Genomic DNA, 22650 nt, shown 5'->3' on the forward strand with positions numbered 1-22650 from the left:
GGAGATACTAGCAGAACCCGTCCCAAAGAGTGGCTTTGCCCGTTCACCCAACCTCTTGAGGATGAACGTGGCAGAGGGAGGTTGTGCTGTACTTGATGGGGATGTCCGCGATATCGTGGGTGATGCCTGCAAAAACAAGGCTGCCCATCATGGATTTTGTCTGGGCTGCACAGCAAAGATTACTTGGAAGGGTGTGTTTCAAGGCTGTCCAGCGTTTGATGGGCCTCATGGACTATGAAACTGTGCAGCTTTACTGAGGAGCAGCCATATCAACCCTGGTGGGCTTTACTTTCTTCATTGGGGCTCCCTGCGTGCCTGTCTCCATAGGCATACAACTGCAGCTTTAAATGTAGAATTGGTAGCCAGAAATGAAATACAGTGGAACCTTGGTTGTCGAACTTAATCCGTTCCGGGAGTCCGTTCTGGGAGTCGAACTTAATCCGTTCAACTCCCAGTACCGTACAAAAACCAAGATGCAGTTTCCGATTGACTGCAGGAGCTTCCTGCAGTCAATCGGAAGCTGCGTCGGACGTTTGGCTTCCAAAAAAAGTTAGCAAACCGAAACACTCACTGTATTTTTCTCTCTATAAAACACACTTTTTCCCTCCTAAAAAGCAAGGGGAAATGTGTGTGCGTCTTATGGAGCGAATGCAGGCTGCGCAGCTATCCCAGAAGCCAGAACAGCAAGAGGGATCGCTGTCCTTGCTGTCCTGTCTTCGCTTTGCTGGAGAGGCGCTGCGCAGAGAGGGAGAGAATATTTTTTTCTTGTTCTCCTCTAAAACTATGCGTCTTATACGGCACTTCCAGGTTTTCGGTGTTTGGGAGCCGATTTGTTCAGGAGCCAAGCCATTGGGCAACCAAGGTATCACTGTACATTAGCGCATCCTCACGGGCGCTCAGCTGCAGCGCTATCAAGTTCTGCATGCAGATTTCTCACACACTATTGTGTGGATTTTGCTTTCCAAAACACAGGGGTTTTTTCACCCGCAGCTTATTTCTCCACAGAGGGTGAGGCGAAGGTGGGGACGTTACATGGAAGCCAAGCCTGGGGCTTTTTCTCTGTTTCTCCCCTTTTGTTGCTGGATCTTTGGAAAGATGCCCCTTCCCAGCCTGGGGAGAAGAGGAAGATGGGCCCCCTCCTTTTCCCTGGAGTAGCCTTGGAGGACCAGAGATGGTGGTGAGGCTGGTCCTCTTTGTTAAAACCAGGACCTGCTTTCCCTGCCTGACTTAGCCAGCCATGGAGACTGAGAGGGGCAGGAGCTTTCCTCCCTCCCTCGTGCCTGCCCCACTTTGTCCTCTTCGGTGTCCAGGCGAGAAATGGGTTGAAGAAAGCCCCATTCATCTTTCTAAAGACCCAAGCACAGTAATTTTCTCCTCCCTGCCCACCTTGGTTTTCAACCCTTCATTGAGACATAAATGGCCAGCCCAGAGCAAACAGCCATGGCGACCAAAGGCCCCACAAATGCCCCCCTTCCCCTCCAACATGACCCTCTTCCCACCTTCCATGTGCCCCCCCAAACCGCTTACCTGGTGCCCATTCCTCTCTTTGTTCCCTGAGCCTCCCTTCCCTTTATCCCTCCTCCTGCCTGGGGTGTGGGGGGCTTGCTTTTGTTCCATGAAATTTACCTACCACCCATGAGAGGGGTTTTTGGTCCTGTGACTGTTTGCATCCACTGTTCTGTTGCGGTTGACGACGCACGCCAAGCCCAGCTGTGCAGCCTGTGGGAATGGGGACTCCCCACCCACATGCCCCCCCACTAGGAGGAGAGCCCCTCTCCCCCCACTGGCAGACATGCCCTGGAGTCTGCAGAGGACTCAGGAGCACCCTCTGCCCCGACCAAAAGGACACTCCCCCTCACAGGGCTCCCCCACCTACCTCTCCCTGAGGCACTGATCCATGAAGGGTGCTCTGGCGATTCTTGGGGAGGAGGGCAGTGCTGCTAGCCCCGCCCTCAGCACCGAGAACGGGGCAGTGCCTGTGCCATGACCCTGCTGTCCAGGAATTGCCAGGCACACCCTTCCCCCAGTCAGAACGACTGTGGGAGCTGCTCTTCCTGTTTCTGGAGGTCCCGAGAGGTTCTGACTCGGAGAGGAGCTGGCGATGGTGCCGGGGGGCAAGACCTGTCTGGGTGTCGTTGTGCTGGGAAGTACCTTTGGGGAACGGGGAGAGGAGGAGGGCACTGCCACTGTGGGGTCAGCCCTTCCCCTCCCTCTCAGTCAACAGCTTCAGGCTTGAGAGGAAGGAAGGGCTGCCCCACTTCCTACTGCACAGCTGGTCTTCACAAGGTAGCCACTTGCCAGCACTGAGGAGGAATCCCAAAGAGCAAGCAGGGGAGGCTGGGAAGGAGCCCTATGGACATGATGGGCAACTGAGAAGCAAAAATGGAAGCACAAGTGTCTACGCACAAACCAGCCTTTTCCCCTTTCTGAGCGCTGTGGGTAGCAAAAGGCACTGAGGCCTGTGGGCAGTGTATCTGTTGGTGGGGAAGCCCCAGGACCAGGCCTATGGGTAAAGGTCCACAATCCAGTGAATGTCATGAGTCCCAGGCCACAAATAGTGGGTGGTGATATTCAGCTCAGTTCTGTTCAACTTAGTTACGTTCATTGCTCTGAGTAAAACTTCGCTGAATACCACCTCGTGTCCAGAAACTCAGAGATAACTCCCCTCTCCTCTTGCTCTCAATTGTCTGATACGGGCAATACAGTCCCAGGGGGCCAAACGGCCCTGTGGTGTGGATCCTGGCCTCCTTTTCATAGCAGCTTCAGGTTGCTGATGTGGTTTCAGTCGGACAAATGGAGGGGGGCCTTCAGCAATCTGGCTGCTAGGGCCACTGCCCCATCCTCCCCACTAAGATGTATATAATATATACCTCAGAAGTCTGTGGTTCATTAGCTATGATGATGATTGATTATTGATCAAATTTATATACCACTCCTCAAGAGACCACAGGGTAGCTTACCCCAAAAAGTGAAATACGAAATTTTTTATTTAGTTAGTTCAGGCTTCCTCAGCCTCGGCCCTCCAGATGTTTTTGGCCTACAACTCCCATGATCCTTAGCTAGCAGGACCAGTGGTCAGGGATGATGGGGATCGTAGTCTCAAAACAGCTGGAGGGCGGAGTTTGAGGAAGCCGGAGTTAGTTCATAAAATTTATATACCACTTGATTGTAGCGAAAAAACATCATAGCGGTAATAAAAGTGAAAGAAAACAAAATACAAACCCCCCACCCCACCCCCCGTAATGTTTCCTGCACTGCAGGGATTGGACTTGTTGACCTTTTGGGTCCCTTCCAACTCTACAGTTCTAGGGTTCAGTTTCAAGTTTTATTTTTTAACCAAAATAATTATATCTCAATATACAGGCGACTTTAAAAAAGCAAACAAACACCCATTAGATCTTGTTTCTACATGGAAGTTAGCAGTGGTCCCCGACTGAAGACAACAGCATCTTAAAAATAAATGAAAATAGATAAATAAAAGGGATTGTTCACAGATCTCCTTGATCCCATATTGTTTGGTTCTAAGATTTTAAACCAGGTTTTTTTAAAACCCTAAAGTGGTTCTAATACAAGGCAATCTTCTGCCTTGAGAAATGAAGCAAATCTTGCAAAGACGGGTTGGGTGGCCATCAGACCAAGTGGCAGACAGGCCCCGTGGTTTGAAGCCCAAATGTGACTCAGTAGCAGACCTGGAGGTGGAGTACAGACCACAGAATGAAAGAGGAGGGGCCAGACTCATATTTAACATGCACACACCAGCCAGGTGCAGGAGAACTGCGGATAATAAAAACTTAAAAGAGGCTCAGGTGATTTGTAGATCACCCTTACCTGGGCAACAGAACTGTCAACTGAAAAATGGGGGGGGGGGAGACCTCCCAGATCACAGGTGGAGAACTTTTCTAGCCTGAGGGCCACATTCCCTTGTGCTTGACATCCCGGGGGCCGCATCCCAGTGGGGGGGGGCAGAGGCAAAAAAAAGGGGGCAGGGCCACAGATGTGACTCTTACCTTGGTGGAGTAGGTTATATTTCAGCTGTGCAAACAGGGGAGGGTTCTCCACTCCATCTTTGCAAGCAGGAGGCGGGATCACAGCCACGCAAAAGCACTTTGAAGCAGGCAGTGGCCTGGAGGAGCCCGGAGGGCTGAGGAGAAAGGCCTGGAGGACCAGCTCTGAGGTTCCCCTCCTCTCCTGTGGATCAAGGCATTGTAGGGAGTGGGGGCCAGGGCCACCAACCCAGGCCTCCCACTCGGAAAAACCACCCCCAGGAGAACGACCAGCGGCTGGTTTGTGCATAGACAGAAAGACCCAGGTATATTTGCAACTGCATCCCGTTGGTGCAGGTGGAGGAGATTGTGGTGGGGTGTGTGGAATAGGGAGGCAGCATTGGGCCGGATCAGGAGGACAGGCAGACCCACCCAGACCCCTCCCCAGTGCAGAGGCAAGTGTCCTCCTTGTCGTGTGTTTGTCCCCAGATGGTGGGCTGAATTGGTTTTCTTTTTTGGGTGTTTGGTTGCAGACGTTACCTTGAAGGATATAAAACTGTCTCGTTCTCTTCTCTCTCCCCACCCCCACCCCGGCCCCCCGTCTCAGACTGTGTCAGGATAGGCTGTAACCCCAGTAAGTTGCCATATATATATATATATTTCTTTTTTCCCTTTTTTCTTCTTCAACTCATTCTTTTTAATCCTGCAGTTTCTGTTTTATTTTGCTTTTCTAAAGGAAAAAGGTGGTGTGGTGGTAGGCTGTGTGTGTGTGTGTGTGTGTGTGTGTGTGTGTGTGTGTGTTAGCGAACAGGAGACAGGGGTGCTCCAAAGGGTTCTCTCCTCAGTCCCCAGGTCAGAACAATCCCATGAAACTTCTTCCTTCTTGTAGACGCTCAGGATGAGCATCTGCTAAAGCCTGTAGGAGTTGGTCAGTAGCAGAAGCCAAATGTGCTCATGTTCCTCTTCCTCCACAGTCACTTCACATAGGGATGAGCCCACCTACCCCAATACCTTCTCCCCTCTGTAACATGCAACAATAGCCCCTTCCTCCCCTCTGATGCGGGTGGCGCTGTGGTCTAAACCATAGAGCCTAGGGCTTGCCGATCAGAACGTCGGCAGTTCGAATCCTTGCGACGGAGTGAGCTCCCGTTGCTCGGTCCCTGCTCCTGGAAACCTAGCAGTTCAAAAGCACGTCAAGTGCAAGTAGATAAATAGGTACCACTCCGGCGGGAAGGTAAACGGCGTTTCTGTGCGCTGCTCTGGTTCTCCAGAAGTGGCTTGGTCATGCTGGCCACATGACCCGGAAGCTGTCTGCGGAAAAACGCCTCAGCCTATAGAGTGAGATAAGCATGCAACCCCAGAGTCATCCGCGACTGGACCTAATGTTCAGGGGTACCTTTACCTTTTACCCCTCTGATGAGTATCAGAGGATCTGCTGACAGCCAGGATGCCTGGGTTCTCTTAACCACACCTTTTGAGGTGAGTGGCACTGAGTTTTTGTGGAAGGGTGAGTTTTCCCCCTAATGCCATTCCTGGAACTTTTGAGAGAATTTCCTGTGGAAGAAATGTACCTGGGATTTCGGGCAGTGCTCAGATTACATAGAGGATGGCGGAGAGGGCATTCCATTTTTGGATGTCTCTGCTTACCTACAGGGTGGTGTGATTTTCCTAAAACCGAAGGCAATCATCAAAGGATGGGATTTTCCTAAAACCGAAGGCAATCATCAAAGGGTGTGGATTTCATTAATTCTCCCCTCTTTCTCCCGTAATTTGAGGACTGGTTTAAAAGAGAGGAGAAAGAGTTCAGCATGGCTGAGGGGGAGGCGGGGACTTTGCAGGGCAGTGAAAATTTACAGAAACAAAAGCGGAGTCGATTAAGTTGCTGCTGGAAAAGGAGGCTTGCAGGGACCCCCGGAGTAATATCTCCTGCACACCTCAGGTAATGGGAAGAAAACCCCCCCCCCGGGTGCTCCCAGTTTAGCAAACCAGCTTTTTCTGGCCTGGTTCATGACAGCGATGTGGGGGTGCCAAAGGGGTCTGTCTCAATCTGAGCAGCGATCAGGTCTGGGGAAGGGGTCGGGCCGGGGGGTGGGGGATTCCCTTTGCACCCCCAGCGCTCCACACAGGCAGCTGAGGAAAGACAGGCATGGACACTCACCTGTTGTTTGTGCAACTCTTGTTTCCAAACACTTTAACGATGATTTTACAACTTGGAAATCTCCCTCCATTCTACATTTTGTGCAGCATTGGAGGAGGGGAGATGGGTCGTTGGGGCAAAAGGGTGTCACAAATCAGCAGCCCCCTGGAACTGGGCAAGAGGCTCTAGTGGGGATCCAAATGAAAGGGACAAAATCAACCCCTCCATATCTGCTCTGTGTCACTTGTCAGCTGGTTCAGTCTAATCATAATCTTCACGAAGCACACACTTTTAAATGCACTTTGATAGTCAAGAGCTGTGCTGGGACAACTAGGGGGTGGGGGATGCCAAAGTCGGTGCAGGCCTAAATGCAGGAGGTCCTGGGATTCACAACAACCAAATTCCAAGCTCTGGGACTTGTGAGGGGCTGGATGTTGGCAGGGCAGTGGAAATTTGCAGATTCCCCCCCCCCTTCACAACAACCTTGCGAGAAGACAGTGGCTGACCCAAGGTCACCCAGTGAGTTTCATAGCTGAGTGGGGATTTGAACTCTGTTCTTCCAGGTCCAAGCCCAACACTCTACCCACTATGGCACACTGGCTCTCATACCACACTGGCTCCTTGTCTTGCTTCCTCTGACAACTTCCAGGATCGTGACTCAGAGGCAGGCGAGTTTCTGGGCCTGCAGATTCTCAGGGCTGCCATGTAAATCAACCCAGGCTTCCAGTTTGCAAAGGAGGGCTGGAAATGAGAGAGGGAAGGGAAACTGGGGCATAGGGAATTAGGGAGGAGGGTTCAGTAAGAGGGCAGATGATCCTCGTGTTTATTTTTTGAAATGGGTCCCATCTGCAGGTGCCAACAGCAATGCATCTAAATTTGTGTTGTCTACATAAGCAAAATCAAAATACTTTTTTAAAAAGTGTTTTTTTAAAAAGGCTGGGGAGAGAACCCAGGCATCCTGAACCTCAGCCTCTGCCCTCTCCATTTGGAGACGCGGATTTCATCTTTGTGCCCGGAACAAACACACTGGAACTATGGATGAGCCAAAATCAGGGGAGGGGGCTGATGGGGCTAAAAATCACTGCTCATGTCCAGAGGTGCTCATTAATTGCTCCTTCACACAGCCTCAAGCTCACAGACCACAGGCCTAAGCCCCTTGATTCCTCACTGGAGTCAAGCACCACAGAACCACACACACACACTCCATCGGTCCAGAAGGTTCTGGTTCCTTCTGAGAGCTGAGGAGAGAAGTCGAGGATCCTGGCTGACTGCAGCATTCACAAGGGCTGGTCTAGTGGCCTGAGGGGCGGGACAATTTTGTATTGCTTTGGGGTTTATGGCTTGGAGAAGAAGAGATGTGAGTACACTCTTTGCAGGGGAGGAAAGGGTTAATAAACTGCACCCAGGAAAGGCTGCAATCCTGGGGGTTGGAAGAGCATTTCCTTAGCAGGAGAGCTCCCAGGAACTGGGAAATTTGGGGTCAGGAGAGCTAAGATGACCCCCCCTTCATAGCCTGCATAGAATTGTCTTGGAGCAGGTGGGGTTGGGTGGGGGTCCGCTTGGCCCACTGCTCTGTGCCTTAAAGGTTCGGAGCCTGGAATGTTATTTGCATGTATTAACTTACACGCTGCAAAAGTGTCCGCATTTATAAACATATGCAGATGAAAAACGGCAGAGTCAACTCCTGCAGTCTGTAGGAGAAGCAGTTGGGTTGGAGAGTGGTCTGGGAGGTGCTGTTCCTGAATCCCTCCAAGAGGTGGCAGCACCCAAGAAGGTTCTGATTTCCTTTCAGTACCTGAGAGCTTCACAGGCCTTCCCTGGTCGCTGCAGTGCTCATCTTCTTCCACTTGATGGCAGCACGAGCTTTTAGACACTGCTGCTGCTGCTGCTGCTGTAGCTTGATTAGCCACCAGGTGGCAGCACCTGCTAGCAGTGCTCACTTTGGCCAATAGGTGGTGTCCATTACCAGGTAAACAGAGAGAGGCAGTGGAAAGAGGCAGCCCTGGGGGTCTTTTAGTCCTTGCAAGACTCCACTGTTTGTGTTTGTTCTTAAGCTTCTGGGTGGAGGGAGTTTGCTTCTGTCTCTCTGCAATTAATAATGGCTTGCAGAGCAGCATTTATCAATGTTACTGTAAAGGGCAGCCTTCTCAGTTTAAGGAGGAACAATGCAGGCCGGGACAACCATGAAAGGTGCACAGCCACTGAGGCTTCAGCTGTTTGCCAGGGCGGCATGCTTGCCTTAGAGGGTGGACGTTGTGCCTCTGAATGAGTTCCTGTAGCCTAAGCTTGGCAGCCAGGAGGTCCTGGGATTCAGCCCTCTCTCCTTGTCCCAGAATCAGTCCTTTGGCCTTCTCATGGCAGGAAGTGGCCTTCTGCTGTTGGTCAACATGCCAACGCAGCTGGGATGGGCAGAAGGTAGATCAGGATCTTCTGGCAGATTTCTGGATGATTTACAACAGGTCACCAAGGGCTTCTGACTCCAAAATATTTTACAACAGCAGGACCAACAAAAAACCCTCACACTCCACTGATTCAGTTGTGGTTTGGAAAATGAATCTCCTGGCTCAGAGAAGCCCCTGGCTTCTGAGTGTTTCTTGTGTGTGCCTTGGCCTGGTTGGAAGGACTTGGGGTTCAAGTGAAAAACAAGGTAGATCCAGCAAGCCTGACATCTCCTCCCTGTTTTACAAGCGGGCAGCAGCCATCCAGGTTTCAGACTGTGGTCTTCCCTAGAGATGCCAGTTATTGAACCCCAGATCCTTTGTGTGCAGAGCAGGTGCTCTACTGTGGAGCTGTCATCTCCGCTTAAAATAAAGATTCTGGTCCTCATCGTTCAGTATAAAGGGATGGAGGAAACTGCCTTAAAAGTGAGCTGGTCCATCTTGCTCAGTATTGTGTGCACTCACGGCAGCAGTGGCTCTCCAGAGTTTTGCATTCGGGGCTTTTTCCCTGCTCTACCTGGTGATGCCAGCAGGGTTGAACTTTAGGACTGAGCCATGGTCCTTTACTCAGGCTCTCATGCCAAAAGACACCTGGGTGTGATTATTCCCCTTCTACACACCTGGAGCTCACATACTGCCCATGGATTCCAAGAAGGGCACCCAAGACAATGAAGATGGGTCCTGTTCTATGGGTCCGGCTGCCTTCTGACCCTCTCAGCTTCCCTCTGCCTGGGATAGGATGGAGGCCCTATGGGGTGTACGTTTCAGGAGTGGCGACCGAGTGTGTGAGACAGGAAAGTGGCAGCCACGCAGATGGCTGGGCTTGTGTGCTGGGAGTGTGCATGTGCCTGCAATGGTGAAAAGATACGGTGAACTGGCGGGGGGAGAGGGTCTTTAATTCTTGGGATGGGTCCCTGTGCAAGGCTTTGAGGGGTTCACCTCTGCAGGGGTGGGGCTGTTACTCACGCAGCGGGCCTGCCCTGACTCTGCCACCCTGCCTGCCCCATTGCAGGTAAAGGCCCCGAGACCCTTTTTGCCGGCCACAAACTCAACGACAATGAGTGGCACACGGTCCGCGTGGTCCGGCGCGGAAAGAACCTGCAGCTCTCTGTGGACAACGTCACTGTGGAAGGTAAGCCGAGGAAGGTCGCTGGCCCGAGCTAAGGGGCTTCAGCACTCGGGGAGAAAGAAGGTAGTCCTTGGGACTGCAAAGAGCCAACATCCTGGCATCATTGCAGGCGGGTGTGTTCTCCTGCACACTCCAAGCAGTTTTTCCAGAATTGTTGCTGTCGGTTCTCCATTTCCACCACCAGGTGGCACTGAGTGACTTTGGAAGCAGCTGGCTAGGAGGGACCATGCCTGAGTTTGACCACTAGGGGGCGCATTGGGCAGGTGATCCAGATTAGGGACTGCCAATGTTGACACAGAGAGAAGGACTGCTAGCAGTATCTGAGTGGGCAGGTCTGGACTGGGAATGTATGGAGGGGCTGTGGGGAATCCATAGCAAGGAGCAGGAACCTTGCCAGCCTGCAAAGGGGCAGGATTCCACGTCTGGCTAAGTACCCCCTGGGGGGGGGCAGAGAGCCACTGAGTGTATGGTGGGGAGCAAATGCTGTCCATGTGCTTCCCTTCTCTCCTTGGTCCAGTTCTCACCACTTGCCAATAGAAAAGGAGAGGCTCTTCCTTGCTTCAAGAGAGATAGTGAGCAGGAAGGAGCTCTGCCCAGCCTGATCAGGGGAGTTCTGTCCCGTTTTGGCCTGAGATCTTGTGGCAACCGTGTGTCCTGTCCCCCCTGCCTATTGCCCAGCATCCCCTCCTGGCTCCATTTTAACAGTGTGCTCCCCCTCCTACTGTGCTTGGCCCAAGCAGGGCAAATGGCCGGCGCCCACACCCGCCTGGAGTTCCACAACATCGAGACGGGCATCATGACCGAGCGGCGCTTCATCTCGGTGGTGCCTTCCAACTTCATCGGCCACCTCAGCAGCCTGGTCTTCAACGGGATGCCCTACATGGACCTCTGCAAGAACGGGGACATCAGCTACTGTGAGCTGAACGCCCGCTTCGGCCTGCGCAGCATCATCGCCGACCCCGTCACGTTCAAGAGCAAAGCCAGCTACCTGGCGCTGGCCATGCTGCAGGCCTATGCCTCGATGCACCTCTTCTTCCAGTTCAAGACCACGGCCACTGACGGGCTCATCCTCTTCAACAGCGGCAACGGGAACGACTTCATCGTGGTGGAGCTTGTCAAGGGGTGAGGGGTCCACAAGGGGGCGCTGGGGGCCCCATCCACATCCTGCCAGACCTAGCCAGAATGACCTCCCGTACACACACCTGTAAGGAGCCCCAGCGACATGAGCAAGATCTATGTACACCTTCCCTACAAACCCCACCTGTTAGCCAGAATTCTGCCCCCTCTCGCCTGCTGCCTCAGGCAGCACAGGCAAGATGCCTGCATAAAGGCCCTGCCTGGTGCCTCAGGATCTCCTTCCTCGCCTCACCCACTTCGCTGATGGATGACTTACGTTTCTAGCCCACTTTTCCTCCAAGCAGCTCCAGGTTGTGTACAGGGTTCTCCCTCTCCCCACTTTATCCCCTCAACAACCTGCGAGGTGGCTAGGCTGAAAGAGGCAGTGACTGGCCAAGTGGGGAATTTGAACCCTAGTCCTGGTCCGACACTCTCTACCATCACGAGTAGAGATGCGGGTGGCGCTGTGGGTTAAACCACAGAGCCTAGGAGTTGCCGATCAGAAGGCGGTTCGAATCCCCATGATGGGGTGAGCTCCTGTTGCTCTGTCCCTGCTCCTGCCAAACTAGCAGTTCAAAAGCATGTCAAAGTGCAAGTAGATAAATAGGTACCGCTCCAGCAGGAAGGTAAACGGCATTTCCGTGCGCTGCTCTGGTTCGCCAGAAGCGGCTTAGTCATGCTGGCCACACGACCCGGAAGCTGTACACTGACTCCCTCGGCCAATAAAGTGAGATGAGCGCTGCAACCCCAGAGTCGGCCACAACTGGACCTAATGGTCAGGGGTCCCTTTACCTTTACCTGGTCCAACAGTCTCTACCTTCACAGCACACTAGTTGCTTTCATTTTCTCCAGGCTCTGACTGGACTCTCATATTTGGGGTCTCTTGGGACTGGCAAAGTTCCAGTTACAAGCCACTCTGAATATTTGGGGGGAGGGACAGATGCTTTGTATACAGAAGGTCCCGGATTCAGTCCCTGCTGCCTGCAGTTAGAAGGACCAGGTAGGAGGTGAGACTCTGGAGAGCCCCTCCCAGCCAGCATAGAGAAAAGAGGCTGCTAGTTCTTCATTATTTCGCAGTTTACCTACAACCATGTCTGCTGCTCATTTGCCATAGGGGGGGGCGGCAGGGGGGTGAAGGGGGAGCTGTGCCACTTAAGCTGGGAACACACACCCAGGAAATCTTGAAAAACCAACACCCTCCTTGCTGTGTGTCCGGGGAGAGGCTCCTTTATTCAATCCCAGGCATTCAGGAAATGCAGGAGCCATTGTTGGACGACCCCAAGTGCTTGGTGGACTGTGCTTGACTCTGGGCTTGTCACGTGTGGCTGGTGCTGGGAAGGCTCTCCTGCCTGCCAGGGGGTGAGGTCAGGCTGGAGAACCCTTTTGATCCCCTGCCTTCCTCATCCCGCTCTTTCCTGCAGGTACATCCACTACGTCTTTGACCTGGGCAACGGGCCCTCGCTCATGAAGGGGAACTCGGACAAGCCAGTGAACGACAACCAGTGGCACAACGTCATCGTGTCCCGCGACACAAACAATGTGCACACGCTCAAGATTGACTCTCGCACCGTCACACAGCACTCCAACGGTGCCCGCAACCTGGACCTCAAGGGTGAGCTTACCAGGCTGGCCTGGCTTGCAATACCCTCTCTTGGCACTAGAGGGCAGCCTCCTTGCCGTTTATGGGAATGCGCTGGTGCGTTTGGAGTGGAGGTCCAGTCCCCTGTGCCCTGTCGAAATGGACACACGTTTCGCAGCTCCTCTATGTGGCACTAGGGGGCACTGTGCTGCCAAGTTGGGTGGGGGACAGTTTTAATCTGCCTACATTTATAGCATCCCATTATTGTTGTTTTAGGCAGGTGCCCTGTTTTGTTGGTCTGATTTTATGTGGGTGGGTGGTGGGTGGCTGCTCAGGAATGAAATAAAACAGCAGCATTGATGCCCCAAGCCAAGTGCATCTGCCCCCCCAGGACAGTCCAGCAGGCACACCTTCCCCTTCCTTGGCCTGTGCAGATTTGCTGCTGTCTCTCATCTTTCTTTGGACTTGGTGGGCTTGTTTTGCATTGTGGCAGTGACATCTTTTTATGCTCAAGAGTTGATTTGGTAGTTCTTAAGCTGACGGGATCTTTCCAGCTCCCCTTTTCTCCAACCACAACCATGGTCATACCTCCCCCACCACCAAAACACACACAGCCACACAGGCCTTTGGGCATTTGCTGTGGGGCGGGGGGTGAACCGGGAGGTGCAGCCTGGGGTCTCAGGGCCCCTCATGTGTTCGTTCCACCTTGCAGGGGAGCTGTACATTGGAGGCCTGAGCAAAAACATGTTCAACAACCTGCCCAAGCTAGTGGCCTCGCGGGACGGCTTCCAGGGCTGCCTGGCCTCCGTGGACCTCAATGGCCGACTCCCGGACCTCATCGCCGACGCCCTGCACCGGATCGGGCACGTTGAGAGGGGCTGTGATGGTAAGGGGGGGGTGCAGGGTGGGCCAGGTCTGATTTGGAGCAGGGAACAGGTTAAGCACACATTCCCCTCCTCTGCTGCTTCTCTCTTCCAAATCCCTTCCCCTCAAACCTGACCCAGCTTTTCTTTCTTAAAAAAATGTGCTCATTTCCTTTAAGCCAAGAGGCTGTTTCCTCTGGAATTTGCATTCTTCCATTAATTTTGTCATCCAGACAGTGGTTCTGCCAAGCAATGGCTCTCCCTTCTTGTCCTCCCAAATTTTCAAGGCTTGAGTAGCAATTTTTCTGACTTTGAATGTAATTGCAGCGCTGGCCAGCCCCGTGCAGACTCTGGCGACAAGGCCACGAGGCAGGGGATAGCGTCTGGGAGGCAGCGAAGCCTTATTTGCATTCCTAGTGGGCTGCTCTTGTGAGGCCTTGCTCTGTGGTCCCTTGCCTCCGCTCCCACCCACCCCCAAGCTGGGGTTTTGCATTAAAAACACACACAACACCCTCATTTCATTTTTGCAGTAAAGCAAGAATGCACAAATGCAGTATTTCCTCCTTTCTAAACATGTTTAGCTGGAACATCCTTGTGTTGCTAAGAGCTTTGAAGAGAATCACATTCACCTTGAACTGGCCTTTGGTGCACCAGAGCTGAGAGGTGGCTGCTGACATTCCCCAGAGTCCTCCTGGATCAGATAAAAGGGAGTCCATGCAATCCCACTTTACGTTTCTCACAGTGGCAAGCCGGAGGGAAGTCCACAAGCAGGACAGAAACAGAGCTCTCCCCACTCAGGATACCATCTAGCACTCTAGGGCAGAGAGCTGGTCCACCAGAACTCCTCTTGTGTTCTTAGAAGCTAAAACATAGCAATCATGGCTAGTAGCCACAGATAGCCTCATCCTCCATGAAATTGTCTTATCTTCTTTTAGTGTCTAACTTGCGTTAGGGAGTTCCATAGTTTAGCTCTGAGCTGCCTGAGGAAGGACTTTCTTCTGTCTGTCCTGACTCTTCCCACATTCAGCTTCATTGCACGTCCACACATTCTAGTGCAGGCATAGGCAAACTCAGCCCTCCAGATGTTTTTGAGACTACAGTTCCCATCATCCCTGACCACTGCTCCTGTTAGCTAGGGATGATGGGAGTCGTAGTCCCAAAACAGCTGGAGGGCTGAGTTCTAGTGTTAGGCGAGAGGGAGAGAAACTTTTCTCTAGCCACTTTCCCCATGCCGTACTTAATAATAAACTCCCTCCCATGTTCACAACCCCTCATTCACCTCTCTCCTAAACTAAAATGTCCCAGACAATGTAACCTTTCCTCATTTGTCTTCAGGCCCCTCCAGACGTCCTTTTCCCTTGTGCATTCAGGATGATTTGTGCTCATGATGGTCCTGGGGTAGTCTGTTGTGATACCTGCCTGCAATTTTTTGGGGGGCGGGCGGGCAGAGCGGCTGCTTTGTTTCTGGGACGAGTGCACGTCCCAGAAAGTCCTGCTGAAATCCCGTAACTTCTTACACCACCCAGGCTCTGGTTTGTTTTGGTCCTGCTTTTGTTGCACTGCGGTGCAAAAGGTGCCCTTCCATACGGCAATCATGCAGCAGCAGAACACGGAAGAAGGAATGTGGACAGGAGCCCTGCCTTGGCAGCTGCAGCAGTGGACTCCTGTTCGCTAGTGCAGGCTGCTGCTGCAGCCAGGATGCTGAGTGGAGCACCTGGATGTGCACCTATCACACCTGTTCTGACGAAGCCGATCAGCTACCAGACCAGCATTTAAGGCCTTGTTGTTAACAGCTGAAGCCCTGAGCAACTAGAGACTAGATTACCCGAAAGGCTGCCTGTCCCTGGACAGACCTGTTAGATGACTTAGATTGTCTGGAGAAGTCTGGAGAACATCACAGGGTAGTGACCTTTCCCGCCATTGCCCCCGCAAGTGGCATGATGCCATGATGCTCTCCGCCCTGCGTGAAGCAGCCTCCCTTCCACTGGCTTCGGGAGGCTTATAAAGACACAACTTTACCTCCTGGCTTTTCCTGACCCACAAGGCTGGAGCCCTCTTGCATTGGTTTGAATCCCATGGAGTTCTGCTCTCGCGTGTTTCTATTCTGCTGCTTTTCTTGGTTTTTAATGGTATTGGTTTTCTTTTTGTTTTAACAAAATAAAATTGTTTGCCATATAGATTTTTTAAAAATACTAAGCGGTTTATAAATGCCTCTAAGTTAATGAATAGGCAAGCACTTCAGAACAACTAATAAAGTGGGAAAGTGTGTGGAAGGCCCAGTATAAATCCGCTGCTAATGCAGAATATATCCCCACCCCACACAAAAAAAAACCCACCCAGTCTGAAGGAACCCCCAGTCAGCCATGGGGGTGCAGAATTGTGCCTCAGCTGCTGCCTGAGCCATCTTCAAGGGCAGCCCCACACAGAGAGGAGGCCAGCAGCCCACGTAACAACTGTGAGCCAGTCAAGGAAGAGGTGCAGCTGATTAGACGAGCTGTGATGGTGGCGATGATGCCTTCCGGGGCCTGCCACATGGTAGGCAGAGGCAGACAAGACAAGGGAGGACTAGGGAACCCCTGGAAGCCCTGAAGTCTCCCCCTCTTGCTTTCTCTCTCTTTGGCCCCTCCTGCTAGGTCCCAGCACCACCTGCACGGAGGACTCCTGCGCCAACCAGGGCGTCTGCCTTCAGCAATGGGACGGCTACACCTGCGATTGCACCATGACCTCATATGGTGGCCCCGTGTGCAATGACCGTGAGTAGGAGGGGGGAGATGGGAGTGGCAGGGAGGGAGGGAGGGCAAAAGGGGGAGCTTATCAGCCCCAAGGGGGGAACACACCCTGGACACTGAGCAAGGCAATGAACTAGTAGCGCCGCTTGGGCTGTGGCTGGCGTTTTGCAGACTGGAGCCCTCCTCCTCCCTTTGGGGAGTGGGCCCAGTGCTGCCCGCCTTCCCTCCCTCTGGCAGCCTGCTTCCTCAAGACCTTTTGCTCTGTGGGATAGGGAACAGAGGGCAGTCGAGTCCCCAGGGAAGCAACGGGGTGTGTGTTTGTGTGTCTATTGCTGGTCTTGTCACCCGGGGGCACCCAAGAAGCTTCTCAAGGTCCATGGTACCCATGGCTAGATGAGACCGAACAAAACGAAGGAATAAAAGCAAGCATGCGGTTGGAGAAACCACATGAGGTTCACTATTAGGAGTGACACATCAGGTTATTATTAAAAGGCTGTTGCATTGTGCGTTCCACAAATGCGTATCAGTGGAAAACGAGTCATCTCTTTGTCTTCAGAGTTAAAGTTCACACTTTATAGATAATCTGAAGAGGGGGGCAAGAAGGAGAAAGTCTCATGGTACACAGTAGAGAACAACCGTCCCTGCACACGCGAACCCTCACAAACATCCCTGTTGAAAAGTCGGAAGGAATTGGAACAACCTTCACTGTACCTCTTGCCGCAGCAGAGGGCAGCACTAGGGCACTTGCCCTCACTTATGGGGCAGGGGAGCTGTCAGAAGGGCAAATGGGGAAATTGGGGGTCCAAGGGTATTCCCTGCTGCAAGAACCTTCCAAGCGGCAAAGGGGACTATGAGGGAAGGGGGGATTCAGCATTGAGAACTGTGTGAAGATAGCAATGCCTACACCCCACTCAGTGAAGCCCCCTCTGCCCCACTGAACAGATGGCAGCCAGAAGGTGAACTCTGCACCACTACGACTGAATTGCACAAGCCACATACACACACCCTGACAACCCAGCACGTTTCATTGCTGAGCTTCTCAAACAATTGCGGCTGGTCTTGTATTGGGTTGGGTGGAATGTCTCATCCACCTGAGAATTTGCACCAATATCTGTAGGTGAGATGGATCTGTTTTGCCGCCGCCTGTCCCAGGTTTGCCTTTGGCTCATGAGGGTGGAGTCTGCAACCAGATGCTCCAGAAAGGCAGTGTCTCAGAGTGGGATAAGTAGGGGAATTGGGAGGGTGAGTGGGTGTCCGCAAGTTATCATATCTGCCAGGAGCAAGGAACATAATGGCACAAAAATTCATGGAGGATTAAGGTTTGAGCTTGGAATCCAAAGGTGGGAAGAAAAGGGGTCTGGGTGAGGAGGGCAAAGTAAGGTTTGGGAGGTTGAGGGAGGACAGGTCCCCTGGTGGGGACACGGCGTCTCTTCTCCTCCTCCCCCCTTCTCAGAGTAGCCCCTCTGCAAACCCTGCTGCCACTTGGCAGTCACCATGCACTATAATTAATCTCACTTTGTTACATTATCTCTGTATGTGATGCACGGCAGGTTTTCATCTTTGAAAAATTCGCTATAAAATACAAGGTGCTGGTAGTCTAGGGCAGATCATCCTACCCCCCCCCCCAGCCGCCCCCCCCCCCCCCATTCTGTGGAAGGCAGAGCAGCCAAAAGGGCTGAGATGACAGGAGAATGAGAGGTTTCAATCTGGGGCAGGGGTGTATCTGTACTCAAGAGAGCTGCTGAGCAGTGGGAGGGGATTTGTCTCTCTGCCTGGGGGGGGGGGATGAGGGGGGGTTTTCTGGTGGGCACCTGGCAAGGATGCCTTGGGGAGTAACTGCCCTGTTGGCTGGATGGGCCAGGGTCCTTTCCAGTTCTACGCTGGAGGTTTTCTTCCTTGTTGTGGTGCTTGCAGAGGAAGGTACTTAACTTGGCTGGTATCTTTGCAGCAGTGCAGGCCTTAAGGGAGACTCTCTGAGGAGTGGCTGGGAAGGAAGGGCAAGGGAACAGCTCCCTCTCCAGCACTGAGAGAACCATATTTCTTCTGCATAGTTTTCATCTTGACAGTTCCCTTGCTCAGTTTTTAACAAACAATTGCCTCCGTGCCATGCCATGGAAGTGAAAGATGAGGAAGGAGGGTTGTGTGTGGGTTTATGGGAACCTCTCCTGGCACTTCTGGGAGCTTCCCGGGGGGGGGGGGGAGGCCAGGGGCTGCTGCCTCAAGAACTCTTGGTGAAATCAACAGATCAGGCCAAGGCTTCATCTGGAACCTGTTTTCTGTGCTAGGTGCATCTCTCCAGGAAACAGAATGCCTGTATGTGCAGAGTGCCTTTCCTTCGCTGCTGCTATTGGTCTATTTCTCTGTAGTGACTGGGGCTGATGGGAGTTGTCATCCAAAACATCTGGAAGGCACCAGGTTGAGGAAGACTGTAGTAAAACAAGAACATCATCTTAAGTCCCATTGCTAAAGTCGCACACAAATCAGAGATATTTTGAAAGTCTAGAACTAACAAGAGTAGCATTGCAAACAACATAAAAAATCAGCAGCCAACCTCTTCTCACCTGCCAAGACTAGGCTGAGCACCCCAAGGTCATACCATTGCCCACCTGGAGTCTGGCACCCAGCTCCCCACACCACCCCCCAGCCTAGCATACACTATTACTGGTGCCAGAGAGGATGTGCTGGTAGATGTGGGGAGCATCCTGTGGTCCTTGTTAAATGCATTCAAGCCACCTAGCAAACAACCTCACCTTGGCCACCCACGAAACTTCCCAGGCTAGAGCTGGGCTGCAGTTTGTCAGGAGACGCATTTTAGTTAAATGCTCTGACAATTTCCTTTGGCAAGCCTCTGCCTCTCCTCTCTGCCTGAAAGAAAAGGGTCATTTAGTCTAATATTCACCAGGATATTTCCCACCTTATTTGTGCATGCAGGCCTGGTGGTTGGGATTTTGCGACTCCCATGATCCCCTGTAATGACACTTGGTCCTGGGCATCATGGAGGATGCAAAATGGCTTCTGGATTCGCAAAACAAAGGTTGTGCTGTTGCCGCTGTTAATTGCCAGCCCCTCCCAAGAAATGATTAGGAGAAATTCACCACCACAATAACTCTGAGAACAAGCTGCAAAATCCCCCTGCCACTGCCTCCAGCATTTTTCTCTGCCAGAAAATAGGGTGGAGAATATATGCATCTTCTGTCCAATGAGCTCAAGGTGTGATACATTAGAAACTGAAAGCCAGTCACAGGCCCAAAGGTCACCCAGTGAGCTTCATGGCTGAGTGGAGAGTTGAATCTACCCAGTCTTAGTCCAATCACTCTAAGTACCATGCCACACATTCCCCTACCAGGCCCCAGGTAGGAAGTCTTCCCACCTTGGCATTTGTGACAGAGCCCTCAACTTCTCTACCCACAAAAGCCGCACACACACCACAACATTTACTTAGCATTCTGTGGGCAGAGAACATGCTCAGTCCTCACTGGAGAGCTTTGGGTTCCCTTGAGACTTGTGATACACAAATGCACACATGTGCATACACAAGGAACAGCACGACAGCCTGAACATTGGAAATGGAAGGAATTTTTTGTTGCTTTTGGTTAGATTCTGTGGATATGAGGTGGGAATAGTTATCTATCTTACCTTAGCCACATCTGAAATTTACATCTTGCACCTTCAGTATAGGTTGTCTTTTCCCAGGGTGGCTAATACAATGGTAAGAAGCAAAAGCACAATATAAAATTATAATAGTGCTTTTAAAAGCATACAAACTAATACAGTGCATCAAATCAAAGCAGCAAATTGAAAGATGTAATGGCTAGTTTAAAGAGGCGGTAAAGTCAAACTCATACTGTATTAGCAGTTGTTTAAAAAGACTGGGAATGTAGAACTGCCTAGGCCTGGTGCCTAAATGTTAAAGTAAGGAGGGCTCCAGGCGGGCCTTCTAAGGGGAAGGCATTCCAAAAGTCAAGGAGCCACCACAGGAAAGGCTCTGTCTTCTCTGCTGCACTTCAGAAGGGAGGAGCAGGCCAGAGAAAGGATTCAGGTGATGCTGATGTTGCTCAGAGCAGAGCCCCCCAACCCAATGAGTCTTCTTATCTTGGGGTCAGCCTTTCTCTGCTCATTCCCCCACCTCTGAAGCTCCTATTTGAGCTGCCTGCTCAGTTTTCCAAAATGGTCAGAGGCAGGAAAGGGGTGGGATGAGCTCTGCTCTGTCACTGCTCGCGGGCAGAGGCTCTGCATTTCTCACACCCAATTTGGCAACCAGATGTTCAACAGGCACATACACCCAGTTGCGATGTCCTTCCATGCTAGCCAACACTTTACCTTTTGAATGTTTTCCTGCTGAAGCACAGCACACCTGTCAAGAGAAAGGCGCTACATGCTCCTCTCTGGGGGGGCCGGGGGTGTTCTGCTCCATGTCCACCTCCCCAGAGGAGGCTGCATTTCAGTTTTAGGGACCCTGCCTGAGCCCCAGAAGAGGTCTCATTGCAAACATGGACTGTGACAAATCAGGAGATAATGGGCGTGGAGGATACTCTCCAAATCCCAGGAAGCAAGGTTGGGGTTTTTTCCTTACTATCTCAGGAGTCCCTTGGGTGCGTGTTTCTGTTCCCCCTCCCCGCTGAGCCCTCCTTCCCCCCACCCACCACCTCTGCGCCCTGCAGTTGATGAAACCACTTGCATATTGGGGCTGACAGCCCAATCCATTTTAATGAGGCAAGGGGCTGGCTAACGAGGTCCAAGGAGTCTCTAACAAGGCTCTATTAAGCCAGTCCCCTGAAGCGTGCCAGAGAGGAAGGGGACAAGGGTCATTCTCCTCTTCTCCCCCCCCCCTACAAACACTGTTGCCCTGTATTTAAAGAAGTTGCTGTGATGGGTTCAGGGGCCTGTGGCTGGATAGTGAGTGTCCAGAATACTTTTTCCTGGTTACAACACCAGGGGGTCATCTGAAGTGCCTCTGAGCACGTGCAGGGTGACAATGCTGTACTGATGAGCCAGAAAGCTGCACTGACCCTGCCCATCTCTGGCATACACACACCCCTCTGGTCAAAGGCCTTGTCCCAGTTTCTTTTTTTTTTTTTTAAGATATTTATTAAGATTTTAGAAAATGAAAAAAGAAAAAAGAAAAATACAAAGTAAAAATAGTTAAAAAACAATTCCATCTTTCCATCACTTATTTTTCATATGCTTGTTTCCCGGACCTCCTCACACCTCCCTTTTTTGTATTCCAATTCAATTTATTAGTTCAGCAAATCATTTCCCTCTTTGTTTATCCTAGTCTTTAATCTTAAAATATTATAACATTAAATTTTTACCTGATAATAATCCATTTTTTCATATTCCTTGTAGCGTTATAGCTAAAAACCACTTAACTTTTTATCCAACATCATTCTAACATTCATTAATTTTACAATATTTCTGTAGATAGTCTTTAAATTTCTTCCAATCTTCTTCCACCGACTCTTCTCCCTGGTCTTGGATTCTGCCAGTCATTTCTGCTGCCTTGTCCCAGTTTCAGGACATCATTCTATCCACGAAAAAGGCACTTGAGGAGCGCTTGGGGTGGGGAGGCCCAGAGGGCCACATCTGCCCCCTGGAACTGAACCAGGATGCAAATACAGGAATGATTGCTGTATTTGAAACAGAAAGATGAATACATATCATCACAATGGGACAGACAACGGCCAGGTGAGCTGTGTGCCTGCCCCCGCTACACAGGTGGTGCTCACAGCTGATAGGCATTCATGCTCCCCCCATAAGGTTATTTCTCTTTAAACCAGACTTGGGCCAAGTGAGGACTGCCCTTCCTAAAGCAGGGCACCTGGACACCCTGATATTAGAAGAGCCTTTTATTTCCAAACCTGGCACCGGAGTCCAGCAGCACCCCCCCACCCCCCGCTTCTTCCTTCTTCCTGCTTCCGCCCGTTTGCTAAGCTCCTGGCTGTCGCAACATGAAGGCCAGTCTTATTATAAATCAGAAGGGAGGCCATAAATAGCCTGGGCTGGTAGATTTACACAGCGAGCTGAGAAATACGGCCCAACGCTGCAAGAAACCCTGTTCACAAGTTAAGGCAGACTATTTGCAGACCGCCTGCTTGCAGCAGAAGCCTCTCCTCCTCCTCCTTTCTTGGCTGACTGTGAATCAGTCATCATCGTCCCAGCGTCCTTCCCTTCTCCAACGGCACCCCAGAGGTGGCTCATGTCTCCACCCTGGGCTTCTCCCACTAGGCTTCAGAATGTGAAAAGGAGGATTTAACTGGAGGCAGCGGTGCCCAGTATCTGCAACCTGTTTTCTGGCCTAGAACAGGACAAGGGTCTCTGGCCATGTGCAGAATGCATTCCCCCTCCCCCCAAACATGCCAATGGCTGCAGCTGGTCCTGGCCAGCCTCTCTGAGTTTGGGGGTGGGGGTGGGGAAACTCTCTGAGTCCCTCCAGTCTAGATGCCTCATTTGCTTCAAAGAACATCCCCGTCTCCTCCAGTCCCTGAACTGCTTCCCCAGCCCCTTGTGCCTGGCCATCTCTCAAAGCCCAGCTAAAAAGCTGGATTCTGTCCAAGCAAAGTTGGGCAAGTTTGTTCTAAATAGGAACATGGCTGTCAGTTGGGGGTGGCTCTTGTTACTTGACCTGAGCGCAGCACCCAGCTTTGGCCAATCCTCAGGGGGCAGCAGCGGCTGTGGT

The 22650-nt window shown here is 51.8% G+C and overlaps 1 protein-coding gene across 36 annotated transcripts in view; it reads left to right on the top strand.

Moving 5' to 3' along the window:
- NRXN2 (neurexin 2) overlaps window positions 1–22650 on the top strand; it is a 346059-nt gene that overhangs the window by 184333 nt on the left and 139076 nt on the right. For 20 of the 36 annotated variants that reach the window (XM_077920435.1, XM_077920440.1, XM_077920441.1 and 17 more), the window contains 6 exons: window positions 4591–4617; window positions 9571–9690; window positions 10425–10809; window positions 12225–12415; window positions 13095–13268; window positions 15879–15998. In XM_077920435.1, coding sequence (XP_077776561.1) covers window positions 4591–4617; window positions 9571–9690; window positions 10425–10809; window positions 12225–12415; window positions 13095–13268; window positions 15879–15998 — 1017 coding nt within the window. The remainder of the gene's footprint in view (window positions 1–4590; window positions 4618–9570; window positions 9691–10424; window positions 10810–12224; window positions 12416–13094; window positions 13269–15878; window positions 15999–22650) is intronic. The other 16 variants (XM_077920436.1, XM_077920437.1, XM_077920439.1 and 13 more) reach the window with 3 other exon arrangements.

The sequence above is a fragment of the Podarcis muralis genome, chromosome 16 (assembly GCF_964188315.1).
Source record: "Podarcis muralis chromosome 16, rPodMur119.hap1.1, whole genome shotgun sequence".
Lineage (NCBI taxonomy): Eukaryota > Metazoa > Chordata > Lepidosauria > Squamata > Lacertidae > Podarcis > Podarcis muralis.